Source organism: Vulpes lagopus, chromosome 7, assembly GCF_018345385.1.
Source record: "Vulpes lagopus strain Blue_001 chromosome 7, ASM1834538v1, whole genome shotgun sequence".
NCBI classification, from domain to species: Eukaryota; Metazoa; Chordata; class Mammalia; order Carnivora; family Canidae; genus Vulpes; species Vulpes lagopus.
The window spans coordinates 68,219,331-68,236,973 of record NC_054830.1 but is presented as its reverse complement, the minus strand read 5'-3'; the positions used below and the strand labels follow the sequence as shown (position 1 = coordinate 68,236,973).

General features: G+C 45.7%; 1 protein-coding gene and 1 pseudogene across 7 annotated transcripts in view; one reads left to right on the top strand and one right to left on the bottom strand.

Moving 5' to 3' along the window:
* PTPN3 (protein tyrosine phosphatase non-receptor type 3) overlaps nucleotides 1-17,643 on the bottom strand; it is a 110,748-nt gene that overhangs the window by 77,022 nt on the left and 16,083 nt on the right. For 6 of the 7 annotated variants that reach the window (XM_041763737.1, XM_041763741.1, XM_041763739.1 and 3 more), the window contains one exon: nucleotides 550-704. In XM_041763737.1, the coding sequence (XP_041619671.1) occupies nucleotides 550-704 (155 nt within the window). Of the gene's footprint in view, nucleotides 1-549; nucleotides 705-17,643 lie in introns of those variants that run through there. The other variant, XM_041763743.1, reaches the window with a different exon arrangement.
* On the top strand, nucleotides 8,073-10,317 carry LOC121495787 (annotated as a pseudogene).

Here is a 17,643-nt window from a genome sequence, read left to right as displayed (position 1 = left end):
TTAATGAAATGCGATATGGGCTCCACTAAAGCATACAAGGCACCATTATGGAAGAACTAATTCAGGAAGCTGACGAAGATGTCACAGAGAAGAAGTAACATCAAAGAGTCTCTGGGTTCATGTCACCAAGAAGGGGGGCGGGGGGAAGACACTCCAGGTGAACAGGAACGTGGGCAAGGTTTTTAGGGTTATTTCCAGTTCAATATCAATATTCAAGAACTGAGATCTCAAGCTTTTATTTTATTTATTTTTTAAATTTTATTTATGAGAGTCAGAGAGAAAGACAGAAAACTCGAGCCTGGATGAGGGGCAAAGGGAGAGGGGCAAGCAGACTCCTTGCTGAGTGCAGAGCCTGATGTGGGGCTCGATCCCAGGACCATGAGATCATGACCTAAGCCAACATCAAGAGTTGGCGCTTAACCGACTAAGCCACCCAGGCACCCCCTCAGGGTTTTATTTTAAAATAGTTTTCATCTCTTGGCTTATAAAATGAAGAACAATTATTTCCAGTGGCATTAATTTAGAAAACATTAAATTTGGAGAACTTACATTAGCTTTGAAGGTCTGTACCAAGCCATCTAGGAAGCGGATGCTGCAGACGACTTCGGACCGAGTTTTCTCTTTGGGTAGTTCTGAGGTGCGTATACTATTAATTCTTCCACCCAACGCACGTAACCGGGAGGTCATAACTATCGCTGAATAACCTGTAACAGAAGGTACACCTGTTAGCTCTCTGACAATCAAATTGCCTGTTACATGTGGATGCACCTCACAGTCCATCCATCCCTTGTCTGCTTTGACCCCTCATAAAACTGAAGAACTCACAATGAATGTGAACCACATAACAGACCATGTTTCCATTTGAATTTTGACTTCTAAGTGGCTCTAAGCAAAATTTATTGTTCAATTATAATACCTTAATAGAATTATATGGGTTATTTGTGTGTCTTATCTCCCCAGTCTAAATTTAATTTATATTTCCCAGGTTTTTAATTTTTTATCATTTTTAAAAAATGTATATTTGTGTATTCTACTTTTTTTTTTTTACAGAACTGTGGTGTAAAAATGATCTAACATGAAGATGCTTATAAACTGCATTAAATAATTTACATTCATTAAAAGACACCACTTAAAAGACAACCCACAGAGATATTTGCAATATGCATATATAAAGAATATATAAAGAACTCCTATAAATCACTAAGAGAAAAAACAAAGGGATCTGTAGAAAATGGGAACCACATTAGTCATCAAAGAAATGCAAATTAAAACCACAAAGTAATAGCACTATATGGCCCACCAAGAGTGGCTACAATAAAATCTGACAAAACCAAGTGGTAGCACTTGTAGCAACTGGGCCTTTCTGGCACGACTGGTAAGAATGAAAATTAGCACAACTATTTTGGAAAAATTACTGGCCGTATTTACTACTACTAGCTGAACATACGCATACCCTGTGACATAATCCCACTCCCAGGCACATTCCCGACAGGAGAATGTAGATTTAGCCATTAAAAGACACGCATGAGAATTTTTATAATAGCTCCAAACTGGAAAAGACTCAAATGCCCATCAATAGGATGGGGAAATTACGGTACAGTCATACCACGCATGACCGTATAGCAAAGGAAATAAATGAACTACTGTTAGGCCAGAAACAAATGGATTCTTCTCATGTTATGTTGGCAAAAGCAGCCAGACACGATACATTACCAATAGCCTGAACCCATTCACATAAAGTTCAGAAACAGGCAAAACTAATCAATGCTAATAGAAGACAGAAGCGTGGTCACTTCCGTATCAAGTGACGTGTGTGTGTGTGTGTGTGTGTGTGTGTGTGTGTGTGTGAGAGAGAGAGAGAAAGAGAAAGAGAGAAACAGAGAGAGAGGTCTTCTGGGAAGCTTATAATACTCTATCTATTGATCTGGGTATTGATGATACCGGTGTACTTACTTTGTAAAGCTCCATCAAGCTCCATTCTTATTTGTGTTCTTTTCTGTATATTTTGATATCAAGTTCACTTAAAATAACACACAAAATAACACACATATGAAGCGGGAGTTAATCTACAATCTGACTTTGGTGTACTCAGGGAACAGTGAAAAAAGAGGTTTTCCCAGCAAATGCAATTGTAGAATGGGAGACTAAATATGACTGAGGAAGTGTGCGACTGAGCACAGGGCCACATCACGCAGGCAGGAAAGCCAAGGGCCTGGGCTAGCTCCACGGCTTAGGGAATGGAGGAGGTTTAAAATCCGATGAGGTTGGATGGAAGAACAGATAAAGATGGAGGACTTGAGTGCAATTTAATGTTCTTTTTTAAATTAATTCTCTGTAAACTTTCTATGATGAGCTGGGCCTTTGCACATGCTATTCCCTCTGCCTAGAAAGTTCTCTCTGTTCCTCTTCAGGCCCCAGTACCCAGCACAGGCATCGCTTCCTTAGCAAAGTCTTCCCTGGTGTCCCTAACTACTCTCCATTTGCATTACTGACTCTCCTCTCCGATGCTTGTCATAATTCCACAGTCATAGCTGGTGAGGTATGTAAGATCTCCTTCTGCCCCTCCAAGCTAAGCTTCACAGGGTAGGAAACAGCTCTGGTTTTGCTCACTGCATCTCCCAACACCCACCTCTGGGAGGCAGCCAATAAAAAGCTGAACAAAGGAAGGATGAAACGAAAACGGAAGCACTGGAGAAACAGTGCTACCTAACAGACAAACGTGGGTTGGTGGGAGCAGGAAAGGAGGATGCAATGAGGGTGGGGACATCCCGAAGACCAGGGCTCCTGGCACACAACACACCCTCTGGGGACCTTGATCAGATGCAAACTAGGATTCAAGTGCATCTGAGTGATGCCCTAGAGTCTGCATTTCTCGGCCTCCCACACGGCTCCAGGGTCCACGCTGGAAAAGCAGCTCTAAATGTCAGGCAGGGCCAGAGATCAAGATCTGAGAATCAGTAGCAAGTGAGGGGGGAGGACAAAGCAGAGCCATGCCTCTAGAATCGAAGCCTCAAGGAACCACAGGCCCATAGCTCAGCTGCAGGAAGCTAAAACCCAAAGGAGGTGGAGCCTCCAGGAGGGAAGGTGCACTTGGTCCCTTGTCCTCCTGCTCCTGAAGGAGCTCCAGGCAAACCTCCATCCTTCTGTAGTCAGGCACAGGGAAATCTCTAATACCAGCAAAACAAATCCCTGGGACGGGCCGCGGAAGAAAACTTACTCTGTCTCACTTACACAATTCCGCCCACCCCACCACCTCCACCTTGCTCTTTCCATCGAAAATGTCATCAGAGGCAGGGATGCGTTTTCTGAGTAATGGCAAAAGTCATCAAAAGACAACAAATGTGATCCATAATACCTTAACCGTACTGCATTAAAAGTGTCAAATTTAATCTTTGTCTAAGAATTTCAAGTGGGCTATATGTTTTTTAAAGATACAATAGAATAGAAGCATTGTAAGCGTGGTTCCTGGTGGGAGGTACACATAAGTATTACCTGGGGAGCTTTCCAAAAAAAAAAAAAGGCCTGTCCTGGCCACACCCGTGGACGGTGATTCAGCATCCTGGGGTGTGGCACAGAATGACTTTTCCTCTGGGAAGCCCTCAAAGGAAGGGCCAGAGGAGTGGGTTTTCAGGGAAATTCAGGATGTGTCTCGGAGGGTCACAGAACACAGGTCCCACGGGATCTGAGCCACTCACTGAGGGTGCACTCATGCAACAGGAGGGCAGTTCCTCACAACAGCTAAAACTAACCGCTAGTCATGCCAGCCCTTTGGATGGAAAAAGCCAAAGGTGCTGTTGAACAAGAGTCTCCAAGTGACAGTACCATGGACTGATGGGCTAATCGCGGGCACTAATTTTCAAACTGCTCCTCACCTGAGCAGCTCCACGTAGCTGGCACCAGTGTGGGTACCAGTGGGACTTAGTAACTTGACCATGATTAATGGTGCCCCCCCCAGCACAGTCACATAGCCAACTGACAAGGGACATCAGTAACCCAGAAGAGACACTTTTTCCTCCGCACATCGATCTCTGCTAATAGAAAAGGGCTTGACACCTAACGACAACGTTCGGAAATAGGAATTTCATGAAAGTCGCAGAAATGTTCTTCCCACGGTTGTTCCCGCAGCAAGCCTTGATCAGAGCAAGCCTCATGCTGAATAACCAAGGGGCGTTTTCAGATGGTCTTGAAATTCTATCTTAAACGATCGGGTCAAGACAATGGATGCTGATCGGGTCAAGACAATGGATGCTGCCTGCCTGGCCTGTTTCCTGTGCCACAGCAATCGGGGAACTCAGGCTTTCTATGGCTTCCTTTATAAGCCTCTTCATTCTAAACAAAGCCACAGCCCCAACCAGGAACACACCGGCCTCCCCAACCACAAGTGATTACAGCTGCAACTGACCCACTTTATAATATGGAAGCCAAGCTTGTTCTTCACATTTTTAAGATTTTATTTATTTATTCATGAGAGACAGAGAGAGGGCGGGGGGGCAGAGACACAGGCAGAGGGAGAAGCAGGCTCCATGCAGGAAGCCTGATGTGGGACTCGATCGCGGGGCTCTGGGATCATGTCCTGGGCCAAAGGCAGACACCAAACCGCTGAGCCACCCAGGCACCCCTCTTCACATTTTTCAAAACAAAAACCAATCTGTTATGGCTTCAGTATCTGTATGGCACAACAAAGGTTCTACTGTGACTATAGTTTTTATCTGACTGTATTTGCCAGACATATAGGAAGAGGCCACCTCTCACTTGGTACACAGTTGGGCCCCAGTGCATACCAAGGGTGTTAGGGTTAGCATGTGTAAAGTGTCTACCCAACGTGAGACACCTACTAGGTACTCGATAAAAGGCATCTCGTTAAAAATGCTAAGTTAATGCCATCGGGTGACAACTAGATTCCAGATTTTGTAGGCAATCCTGATTTCAAATACCTTCTAGATATACAAATGTTCTGTTTCTAAAAACCTGAATAAAGACAGCTTTTAAGGTTAAAAGATACAATAGCTGTGTGACAGTCCTATCAGCTGCTCTATAAACTCGGGTTCCAGGAGCAGAAGCACGTCGCCTGGGGTATGGCAATCTGGGGCACGTGTGTTGCTAGAGCCCTCGTGGGTAGGGGTGGGTAACAAGGCTTCAGCACTATCCCTTCTGGGCTCCCTGTCTGCCCTGGAGCTTAGGATGGGGAAGAGGGTGAGGCTTGATTTCCCGAGTCCACACATAGACCTGGGGAACTCTATTCTTTCACAAGCTCATGAACCACAGACAGAAAAGAGGGAGAGAACTATGCTCTTCTCCATTAGACGAAGTCGGAAAGGAACTCAATTCCATTTTGGTCATTTTAAAAGAAAGTGTTAAGGTTATTTCATACCCTTTTTTCCCCCCAAAAAATAAGAAGTTAGGCCTCTAGTTGAAGAGTGCACGTTTCAGTTAAGAAAGGAAAGGAAAGAGAAAGAAAGAAAAAAAAGAAAGCAATCCTGATTTATTAACACCTGGTCTGTGAATAAACCCTGCAAATGAACCACAAGTGGCTCAATACAGGAATCAACCGGAATACTCATCAAGCTGACCTAGGCCGATGCTACCATCTAGTGGGCTCGAGAGGAAAACACTTCACCTCCTACCCTAGGACTTCCTGCTTCCTTCCTGGAGGGGAACAGGCACAGCCTCGCTCCCTCCTTCTTATTCCAGTTCAACTTCAAAAAAAATCCCTCACCATACAGAAGGCCTTCTTTGTATCCCAATTCTCTCCTTTTCCCTAAACTCTTCTTCCCTGGTAAACTCAGAACAGCTTCTGGGAGGTGGGGAGGATATTTCTAAGCCCCAACAGATGCCTGATGGAGAGCGTGGAAAAGTAATAAACACTCAAGGATCATCAGCCATGCTAGAGGGATGACTCATCAAACACCAATATTGCCTTCTCCTCCTCTTCCCTGTAAATGCACAGCAGTCAGGCTGCACTCATGGTTTAACCAAGTCTTCAGGGGGCAAATGCACACTACTCAAGACTTCACTGCATGCCCGGAGGAGAACATAAACCACCTCCCGACTGCTGGCTGACTCATCTCGCATAGGATGATGGCTTCTAGCTCTGGTCTGTTTTATGGCCAGGCTTAACAGTTCCTCCATCGCCTCTGAAGTGGGGGATTCCCTTCTAAAGATTTATAAATGCCTAGATGGGGGATTTATTTATTAAGTGCTAGATTAAGGTCAGATCAAACTGTGAGAATGTATGCTCAGTAATTAAGCTAACAAAGAAATAGCGATTAAAACGAGACTTTTTAAACCAAAGACTTAAACTTCAATGTGCTTGATTCAATCATCTGGGGGAACTTGTTAAAAATAGATCCTTGGGCACCACCCACAGAAATTATGGTTTGGTAAGGACCAAGGAAATTTTGCATCTTAAAAGTTAATTTTTTCCCCCAACTTATAGAAAAACAGAACTCTCACATACCCTTATCGGCCTGGATTTAATTAACATTTTGCCAACACGCTTTCTCTCCTGCACACACACCACCCCTCATGCTTTTTACTGAACACTCAGAAGGTGTCAAGATCATGCCCCTTTACCTCTGAATATTTTAGCATGTCTCTCAAGAACGAGGGCCTTTCAAACCACAGTACAGTTATTGCACGGAGCCAATTTAACATTGATAAAGCACTTACGTAACACAGCCCATATTCAAGTTTTGCAAATCATTCTAACATCCTTTATTTCTTTCCTCCTGATCCAGGATCCAAATCAGGACCTTGCCTTGAGTTAGTTGTCAGAAAGAAGTCGCATTTTTAATAAGCATCCCTATCTACAGCCAAGGGGCTTGGTTAGGTCGGTACCGCCCAGGCCACCCGCCCAGGCCGGGTCAGTTTTCCTACATTACAAACCACTTCCCAGAGCTAACAGCAGTTTCTGTAGCTTAGCAGCTGTCCCCTTACTCAGTCTGGGGAAGCCCTTCCTAAGACACTGTTGAAATAACACAGGCTTTCCAGTCTATATGTCAGTGCTGGGATTAGCACTGTTGTCATAACAGAGGAAGAAAGCAACATGAAAATAATATTAGTTCAAAAAGGATTCTATCACTTGATATTACGTAACCAGATGTCTTGGCTTGTTCACTCAAATTAGTTCACAATCTTGCACAGTGACTCTTGACAATTTGTAATATCCAAGTTATAAAAAAGACAGCAGTGCCTTCTGTGATGTACTTCCTCAGAAATGGGGGATAAAGTCCATTACTACCGTGGCGAGGAAGGAAAGAGACAAAAGGAAAAGAGATGCACGTGTTTTGGGATTTATTAGGTTTTGCAAATATTTTTAATGAAAGTCAGCTCAACCAATCAGTGATTTTAGTTTATTTTTTAAAAACCCATATACCATAAAAAAACACTTCCATATATACTATTTCATTTTATTAATTTTTAAAAAGATTTTATTTATTTATTCATGAGAGACAGAGAGAGGCAGAGACACAGGCAGAAGGAGAAGCAGGCTCCATTCAGGGATCCCCATGTGGGACTCGATCCTGGGACTCCAGGATCACGCCCTGGGCTGAAGTCAGGTGCTCAACCACTGAACTACCCAGACGTCCCTATTAATTTGTTTTTGAGAGAAAGAGAAAGAGAGAGAGAGAGAGAGAGAGAGAGAAGGCTTGTGTGCAAGCAGAGGGAGGGGGAGAAGCTGAAGCAGGTTCCACGCCCATCTTCACAGCCTGCACAGAGCCCGACGTGGGCCTTGATCTCACAACCCTGAGATCATGACCTGAGCCGAAATCAAGAGTTGGATGCTTAACTGGTCTGAGCCACCCAGGTGCCCTTCACTTTAATAATTTCAAATTATGTGCAATTGATAAAATTACAATTGGTACATGAAATCTAATTTTCCTCATGACCAATTTCCATAATTTTATCAACACTACTTTCTGGCAATCACCACCCCTTCCCCTTCTTGGCTTTTTTAATATCCAAAGTACTACGCTGCATAACAATACGAAGATAAATACCCAGGCTTCTTTTAAAAACTAGTTTATAATGTAAACAATCACTACGAGTATCACTAAATTAGAAAAAAAAAGTCTATGAAGGGTGGCATTTTCATATTGCTAATTCCACATTATAGCCAATGCACTCATTTTTTGGCATAGAGGCTCAGGATGAATTAATTTTTAAATAGCATTTTTAAGGCTTAAAGCTTGGTTTGAAAACGATCACAGCCGACAATGGAAGTATTGGTGCACGAGATTTATTTTTAATTTGGGGCATGCATATATAAAAGTAATATTTATATTAAAAAAATAAATGCACCCCGGGCTGGGTGTAAGGCAGCAGGATGAAGGCCACTTGGAGCAGCACTTGGAGGATACCATGAAGAATCCATCCACTGTTGGGGAGTCCTGTGCACAGATTCACAAGGACTTAATCTGAGCTGCAATGGGACCCTGTCCGATGAGCATGCTGTGGTGGTATCTGTTCTAGCCCAGCAAGCAGCTAAGCTGACCTCAGACCCCACTGATATTCCTGTGGTGTGTCTAGAGTCAGATAACGGGAACATTATGATCCAGAAACATGACGGCATCACAGTGGCAGTGCACAAAGTGGCCTCTTGACGTCTCACCAATTCTCCAGCAGCCTGTCATAGGGGCTCCATCCTATGTTAATTATCTTGTAGAATGACTAAAGTTTCAGTAGTTAAGCCATTTATTTAGTGTGCATTGGGCACTTTTCTGTTAATTTTAGAGTAAGCTGCTTTTTGACACTCAATGGACTGACTTATCAGAATAGTAGTAAGAAAAGATCATGTTTTGAAGCAGCACATCCAGGTCACTTTATACATAAAATTTTCTTATGTTCAATAAATCTGGTCAGAGGAAAAATAAAGCTTCTATGAACACATTTATGAAAGCTCTTAACTCTCACATGTCACATTATTTGTCATCATGTGAGAGAAGATGCTCACCCAAGTCACTTCAATAGCACAGCTCAATACTCAAATTATCTTGCAATTATTAATCCTCACACTCCAGAAGTACAGTCTTGGGATCAAATCATTTGTTCCATAGATCCTGTAATTTGTTCAGGGAGTGGATCTCTGAACCGGAGCCCCCTGGGAAGCAGGGTGGAGTAATTTGTAGGATTAGTTGTATTCAAACAGAGACCGGTAATTAGCACCCTCCTTCTCCTACAACTTCAAAATGCCAAATAGTTTTCTTATTATGGAGTCGGGGTTTATTTATAGGTTCAACACCATGACACTTGCAAAACTAACAAAATGAGAGAGTTATACTTGATACTGGGAGGATAACAAGAAGTAGTTTTAAGCTCCCTGAAGGGCAAGATAAAGAGCCCTGTGGGAGCTGCATGCAGTTTGGGCAAAGAGGGAACGCTGTTATAAAGAGAAGCCAACCTCTTAGGAGCAAAGTTTTGAGCAAAGTTTTCAGGATGGCAATGAGACGCTGAGGAACTCAACACACAGTTTGCCCCCAAGCAATGAGAAAAATTCATGTTAGACTTGTGAGTCTAATAAATGAAGTCATTATCACCACCCCCTTCAAAGATCACATGGGGGAGGGGAGGGAAAGCACAACTCCTTAGTGCACAGCTCTCAAGAAGCCTGGCACGAGCCCCCCCATGCCTTCTTTCCAACATGACCTCCCCCAGAGGGGACTACTCTTCTGACTTGTAACACTATCTTCACGAGAATTTTTGAAAAGTAATCTTTACTCCCAAAATGGGGTCAAACTCACAACCCTGACTGAGGTCAAGAGCTACATGTTCTACTGACCAAGACAGGTGCCCTTTCATGAGATTTTTTTTTTTAAGTGAGATTTTTTTAGAAGGTCGGGTTGTTTTTGTTTATGTTTAAAAAATGTTATCATGGTACAGTGTTAAACTGCACCCCCATCCCCAAATTTCCCAGGACTCAGAGCTCCCAGGGCTGTTTTCAGCATGCATGTGGATGCTTCTGGCACCTGTGTAGTGTGGGCTACAGAGAGATGAGAAGGCTGGGATGTGGTCTCCCCACAGGTAAGGCTCTGAACAGTGCCTAGTGAACTTCTCCCATTAAGATGTCACCTCAGTGAACCCAGAAACTACAGAGGCCAGCAAGCTTGCCTCCCGGAAGAAAGAGGGGGGACACCTGCCAGCCCTTAGAGAGACTGAACCAAACCAGGCTGAGGAAAAGGACTGCCAGGACTTCCCAGACAAGCTGTCCTTACATCTTCCCAACGACTGGCCAAAGTCCCACAAAGTCCCAGTTGGACTGGGACTACAATTTCACAGACCCTTAATCTTGTTTACAATTACTTTTAGCCTTGATTACTACTTTGGCAAAGGAGTTCCGGACCATTTCTCAATGTTCATTTACTGGGCACCTGCTCTGTGTCAGGCGGGGTTGAAGGGGCGAGGCGGGGAGAGTAAGGTGCCTGGAGTTTCAGTGTCTAAGGGAGATGGCTTCCCAGGACACCAGAGGAACAGGAGAAGGGCTCCCAACCTGCCTGGGATGGCCAGTGGGACCAGTCCACAATGGTCTCGTGGGGGAATTCCGCAGAATAAAACAGTCTACTTGGTAGAATGGGTTCCAACACCACAGTACATATGCAAAAGCCAGGAGGGAAAACACATTTTATGATCTCCAAACAAAGAGATTTAGCGGGAGTGTCTAAGGAGTAACTGGTATCCTAGAGAAATCTCAGGGAGATTAGGCGCTTCCAGGAGATTAGGCTTCGGGGAGGTCAACAACAATGGACCCAGATGTGGGCTGGAATCCAGCTTAACCACTTAGTAGCTGCATGAATTTAGAAATCACTCACCCATTTCCTTACCTGTAAAAGGGGAGAAATTTGCTTTCCAAAGTCTTAAGCACTGAATATGTATGCACATTAACTGGCACCTAGCTGGGTCCAATCAAAGGTACTTATTACTATTATCATTAGACTGGTTTACTTAGACCCCAAGGGTTCAATGGGTAGAAGGTTAAGAGAAACAGGATTTCCCTTCAACATAAGGAAGAGCTTTGGAACAGTAAAGGCCACGCAACTACGGAAGGGACTGTGTCAGGAGAGAGGGAGCTCCTCGTCACCAGAGGTGATCAAGCAGAGGGGCTGGCTCAGACCTTCAGTGAGAAGGCTGCAGAGGGCAGGCTGGTGCTGGGCGAGGTGGGATGGGTTCACCACGAGCTTCCAAGACCATGCTCCTATTAGGACTTCTGTTTCAACGATGCCAAAGGTTAAGTTTCTGTGCATGTAAGCCCACTCAAAGCAGCGCTGTTGAAACTGGATTTCTCAGACTATTCATGGGAAATAATTCTGAAGGGAGACCTCGTTCTTGAAAAACACTAGAATGGCCCATCGTTGGAAGGGGGGGGGCGGGATAAAAGAATAGGCATGGACAAAAAGCAATGCATAAAGCTCAAAATACAGACAATAGAATGTTTTATACTGAGCCGCTTCCATCGAAAATTAAGCTACCAGTCTCTTTCCATTCTCCCTCTGGATAGTTCCATGAGGCCCCAAACAGACTGGAAAACAGGATGGAATAAATTTACTCTACAGGGACATGAATCAAGTTGCATAAACTTTACAAAAATACTGTGCTAATATTTGCCCTGGCGGCAGAGACACGCCCATTTGGGTGTCAGTCCCTGGTATTTCTATCCTGGGCTCCAGCCCCCACCCCTTTACAGCCAAAAGTAGCAGAAGCCTGCGGAAAAGAAAACAGCTAAAGTCACTTTGAAAGGTTTGAGATGTGCTAATCGCAACTCATCCCAGCCAAGGAGCTGCTGGACTCTCCCACACCAGGACCGTGCTGCCAGCTTTGTTCCTGCCAGGGAGTCTGAAGCCAGTGGTGGCCTGGCCAGAGAAACCCAATCCTCAACCACCAGCAGCCCTCGCCATCACTTTATCTCAAGGAAACTCAGAAAAATACCCTCCAGGCCTCCCCCTAAAAGCATCATCCCACTGGTCACTAACCAGCCAAGTGGCCCGGGAAGCTGCTGCTCCATTTTTCTTTAGTTTTCACTGATTTCTTTTCGTGTATTTCCCAGCTCTGGAGCCCGCCAAAGGCTCCTCCCAGCTTTTAGAACCCCCTGCCTGTAAGGTTTTAACCCGAGGGGCCATCTCGCCATCTCGGGTTATATTAGGTACCTAACCGGCGTCTCTAGAAACCCAGATAAGACGTATTTTTATGCAGCCTAAATCAGCCGGGGCTTTAGGGTTTGGTGAGATGGAGTCAGAAGATTAATGAAAGGAAATCGCATAGATTCTAAAAAAGATTTATAAGGGCCTGCCAAAATGCTAATCAGAGTAACAGGGCTTAGGAAGATCTGAATGCAAATAATGTATCTGGTTGCTGCCCTGGGTTACATTTATTTGTCCTGGGGCCTTCCACGTGCTAGGAGCTGGGACTGTACAAATACAAAGTCAGTTCTTTGATTTCAAAGAGCAAGAGCAACACCACTGCCCTGGGGGTTCCTGGGGGCCCAGAGTAAGGAGTAAGCCAGACCTGAGCTCCAGTCTCTGCCCTGCCACCGGAAGATGACAGGCCCCTGGGTCAGAAGACTCTGTTTAAGTCTGTGTCCTCATAGGTGAAGAATTCTGAGGAGCAATGCCCTCCTGCCTGGCCCACGGCAGGCACCGCCAGCTGCTGGGAGCACTGACGCTCCCACCCATTCCAACACCTCACTTGTAGTCCCTGGACCATTGCCATCCCCAGGCTTCTTGTCCTGAGGAACAGCCGAGGGTCCTACAGGGCTTCAGAGCTTCCTAAATACCCTTTTTGCACCATTCCTCCTGACTCCATTCACTCTGCCACGGCCTAGTGGGCAATACTCCTGTTCCCATTTTACAGATTGGTAGATTAGCCATGCTCAGGTCACACAGTCTCCAAACGGGGTGATGAGCCCAAGCGCAGCGCAAGGCACCACGCACCTGCCCAGTGAGTCTGCTGGCCCACGTGACCCGGAAGGAAGTTGAATTACTGGTGATTCACTACTGCCGGCGGGGTGGGGGTGGGGTGGGGGTGGGGGGATGGTGAGGCCCCATTGAAGCTCGACACTCTGTAATTTACTGACTAAAGGTATGTTCTTACCTTTTGAGATAATCTTGGTAAACACTCCCTATAGCCACATGTTGGTAGATTTCCTCTTGAGGAGGAAATGGTCCAGAAGACCTTTTCCCCCTAATTCTGCAACATCAGAATCCTGAGTAATGACTTGGGTATTTATTACCCTAATCCCTCTGTTCTAAGATGACACAATTGATTTAACAGGTGTTTCAAAAAAAATGTTTTTAAAGAAAGAGCACAAAGTACCCCTGGATCGCCAAGGTCCTGCTGATTAGAGAGGAGTTAAGACGCGGCACACAACTCTCAGGGTTGAGGAAACCGTAGTAAAGGACTTCCTCTCATTTTTGCAAAAGGTGTGGGCTGGAGTGCGTGTGCATGATATCTACAGGCCCGTCCAGCTCCACAGGCAGCCACCCCGGGTTAATTATTAGCAGCAGGAGAACAGGAGTAGGTCACTTCATTTTTTGAGGCCAGGCCCTCAGGGTGGCCTGGGGCCTCTGTGACCAAGGGCTCTCCTGCCAGGGAGACCCTGAGAGTGACAGGCCCGTCCCGACGCAGCCAGTGCCCCCTTCCACTGCACCTGCCTCCGGGGATCCTCGAACTTGGAGGAGTCCCGATGGAAACCCAGGTTCACTGCAGCCCTCGGGAGGCTGGGCTTCTTAGTGAACTTGAGCTCACCTGGACCCTTTCCCTTCACCTTCATGGACGGGAGCTCTAAGCCAAGGATCTCAGGAGGACAGCTGTGGGGTGGGGCATTCGAGGTGTGCCAGGGTCTGGGTCTCCAGGAGGATCCAGGGAGGGCAGCTGCACAGCATCTAAACCTTGCTCTTAGCGAGCTGTGGGAGGTATGCAAGCCACACAGAATCTAGCTGCATGGCTGTGAAGGTCAAGGTGGCTCCCATCACCCGAAGGTAGCTAACCCTGGAGGGGAAGGGGGTGGCAGTTAGGCAGACGAGCTGCCACACAAGGTGTGCTCCGAGATCCGTGCACATTGGATAGAACAAGCCAAGTGACGGTGTTGTCTTGATTGGGGGCTTTTTTTTTTTTTTTTTTAGTAGTACTTGTTCCTTATCCCATATCAAACATTTGTCCAGGTATTTCAAACACTTCATTGGTATTTTTTTGGTGACAGTTTACAATAGTCCACCTGGTAATATCATATAACCATGGCTAGGTGTCCAGGTGACTCTAGTTTGTAGGGCTCCGACTTCTGAAAGAACTCATAGTAAATGTGAAAAGAGAAGAAGCACGTGACCAAGGGCTGCCACAAAGGTCAGGGAAGGGAGGGGGCGTAGGAGCCCTGCTTTAGGGCAAAAGCACCAGAGACATGTGGCAGCAAGGGGACAGGAAGAGGCTAACCACCCCTCCCCCCACCTCCCCAGGGAAAATGGCAAAACAGAGGAGGAGATAATCGATGAGGATTTGGGCAAAGCCTCCAGATGTACTGTTTTCTGGTCTTTTCCACCAGACAGAACAATCTTTTTGCATTTGGGAAGGACACATTTAAAGGGGATGGGAAGGTGTCCCTCATGAACCACACTCTACATCTGACTTCCATATCAAAGGAGAACCAGGCTACAGGTGGCAAGGACGGAGCCTGAGCTGATCCGGTGTGCAGGGAAAATCGGAAGGGAATCAAACTAGGAGGCTCTGGGCAGTCATGCTCCTCCCAAACCTCACACTGCTTCTCCCCCATCTTTCTTGTGGTAAAACACACAGGACACAAAATTTGCCACTTTAGCCATTTTAAAGCATATAATTGATGGGCATGAATTACATTCACCGCATTGCGCAACCAACCACTATTTCCAAAACTTTTTTGTCACTCCAAACAGAAACTCTGTACCCATTAAGCAATAACTCTCATTTCATTCCTCCCTCAACCTTTGGCAACCTCGAATTTGTCTCTATGAATTTACCTGCTCTGGATATTTCATATACGTGGAACTAGACACTATTTGTCCTTTTGTGTCTGGCTTATTTCCCTTAGCATAGTATCTTCAAGGTTCATCCATGTGGTAGCAGGTGTCAAAATGCCATGCCTTTTTCAGGCTGAATAATACACCATCGTACAGAGACACATTTTGTTCATCTGTCTGTGGGACACTTCGTTTCCTGTGTGGCTACTATGAACAGTGTTGCATTTAACATCTCCGTGCATTTATTTGAGCCCCCTTCCAATTCTTTTGGGTATATACCTAGGAGTGGAATTGTTGGGACATGGTGATTCTATGTTTAGCTTCTTGAGGAAACCAGACTTTTCTATGGAGGTTGCACCATTTTACATTCCCATCAGCAATGGAAGGGGGTTCCAATTTCTCTACATCTGCTCTCGTACTTTTTATCCTTTTTGATTATAGCCATCTCAGTAGGCGTCAAGTGGTGTCTCACTGTGGTTTTGATTCACATTTCCCTGATGCCTAATGATGTCGAGCATCTTTTCATGTGCTTATTGGCCATGTGTAGATCTTCAGAGACCTGTCTACTCAAAGTTCTCTGTCCATATTTTTAATTGGGTTATCTTAATTTACGATGAGTTACTGAAGTTCTTTACATACCCTGAATATACCTTTGCCAGATACAGGATTTGCAAGTATTTCCTCCTAATCTGTAGGTTGTCTTTTCTTTTTTGATAATGTCCTTTGACGCACAAGTTTTTAATTTTCATGAAGTACATCTACTTTTCTTTTGCTCGTGCTTTCTTATATCTAAGAACCCACTGCTAACCTCAAGGTCGTGATTTATTTATTATCCCTAGGAGTTTTAGGACTTTGGCTCATATTAGGTCACTGATCCATTTTGAGTTAATTTTTGTATATGGTGTGAGGTAGGGTTGCCCTGGCCTTTCTGACCAGGGTCCCTCCCCACCATGATCCTCTGGCAGGGCTAGCATTGCTGTACTACACCATGAAATTCATGAAGACAGAAATCTGGGTCTCTTAAAAATCACCACTGTGAGGGGCACCTGGGTGGCTCAATTGGTAAGTGTTGGCCCTTAACTGAGGTCATGATCCCAAGGTCCTGGGATGGAGCCCCAAATCAGGCTACCTGATCAACAAGGAGCCTGCTTCTCCCTCTCCCTGCTGTTCCCCTTGCTTGCACTCTCACTCAGTCAAATGAATAAATAAAAATCTTAATAAATCACCACTTTGGGGTAGGCAGCCAACTGCCTGGTATGCATTAGGTGCTCGATAATTGCAAGATGGATGGGTGACTGAATGGATAAACTGGGGGGCATGTTCCATCCCCACCACCTTCCTGGCACTACGCAAGTACTCACAGCTAGCTGAGCAACTCTTGCTTGTAATAAATCTGACAGGCTACACTTACCAAGAACTAAACATCTATGGGGGCACCTGGGTGGCTCAGTTGGTTGGGGGTCCAATTCTTGGTTTCGGCTCAGGTTATGATCTCATGGGTTGTGGGATCAAGCCACATGTTGGGCTCCAAGCTCAGCGAGGAGTCTGCCGGAAGAGTCTCTCCCTCTGCCCCTTCCCCTGCTCATGCTCGTATACTTGGGCTCTCTTTAAAAAAATAAAAATAAATCTTAAAAGAAACATCTGTCAACGATTTTTTATACACTCTAATAAGTTAACTTGAAATAACCAAGATTTAACTAATGGCACTTAATGGAGTCCTAGCCCTGGAAAGCCCCAGCTACCAATTTCCTAGCTCACATTCCACGTCGCACAGAAGAGGAGACCCAAGGGCCAACGGAAGTCTTGACTTTCCCAAGTCTGGGTTTCAGCTCCCACGACTCTCCCCACCCAACACAGGCGTTGGCGATCACCCGCCATAGATAAGCAACAAAAAGGTAGGAGGTTAGTCTGAATTGCTTCAAATAGCAGGAAAGCCTCCTAGTGAAAAGACTGAACCTTGGGTCCTAGATCTCATTACGCTACAAGGTCCATCTCCTGCCCTCCTAGAGAGCACCTCACTGCTCTCACTCTGCCCTTCTGCCCGTTCCCAGGTCATGCCCAGCTCATTCCCACTGCTGGAAGCTTGCTTCCTTCGGACATCCTCCACCCTTGCGCTCTCCCTGTGTCTGCTCGAATTTTACGTATCAGGATGGGCTTCCTGTCATTCTAACTCCCTATTTCTCCCTACCATTTATCACCACTGGATGTATTATTTCTTGTCTCCTCACAATTGCCACATCCCTCCCTCCTACAGGAATGGTAGTTCCTTAAAAGTCAGGGACTTTGGTTAGTTAAGGGCTGTACCCCTCACCCCTGGAATAGTGTCTCGCACACAGAAGTATTCAGTAGGTGTCTGTGGCATGCATGAACAGAAGGTAAAGTGGGGAACAGCATGGCCAGTATTCACCAGACCGCTAAGCATTACAGCAGGCAGGGCAGACAGCTCCAAACTCATGGTTAGCACTGCCTGGACCCTGCAGCCACGAAGCCTGCAAGTTTACTTCTGGACCCACGGGCCGTCCCTGCTGGCGGGGGCTTGCGGGGCTGGGACGCCGTGTGTGATCAAACACTCCCACACGTCTCAGGCAAGCCAGAGATGCTGGCAGCTGTTCCTCTGCTGACCTGGCCAGAGAAAATGGAGCCTTTCCCCACAGGCGCTTAATAAATG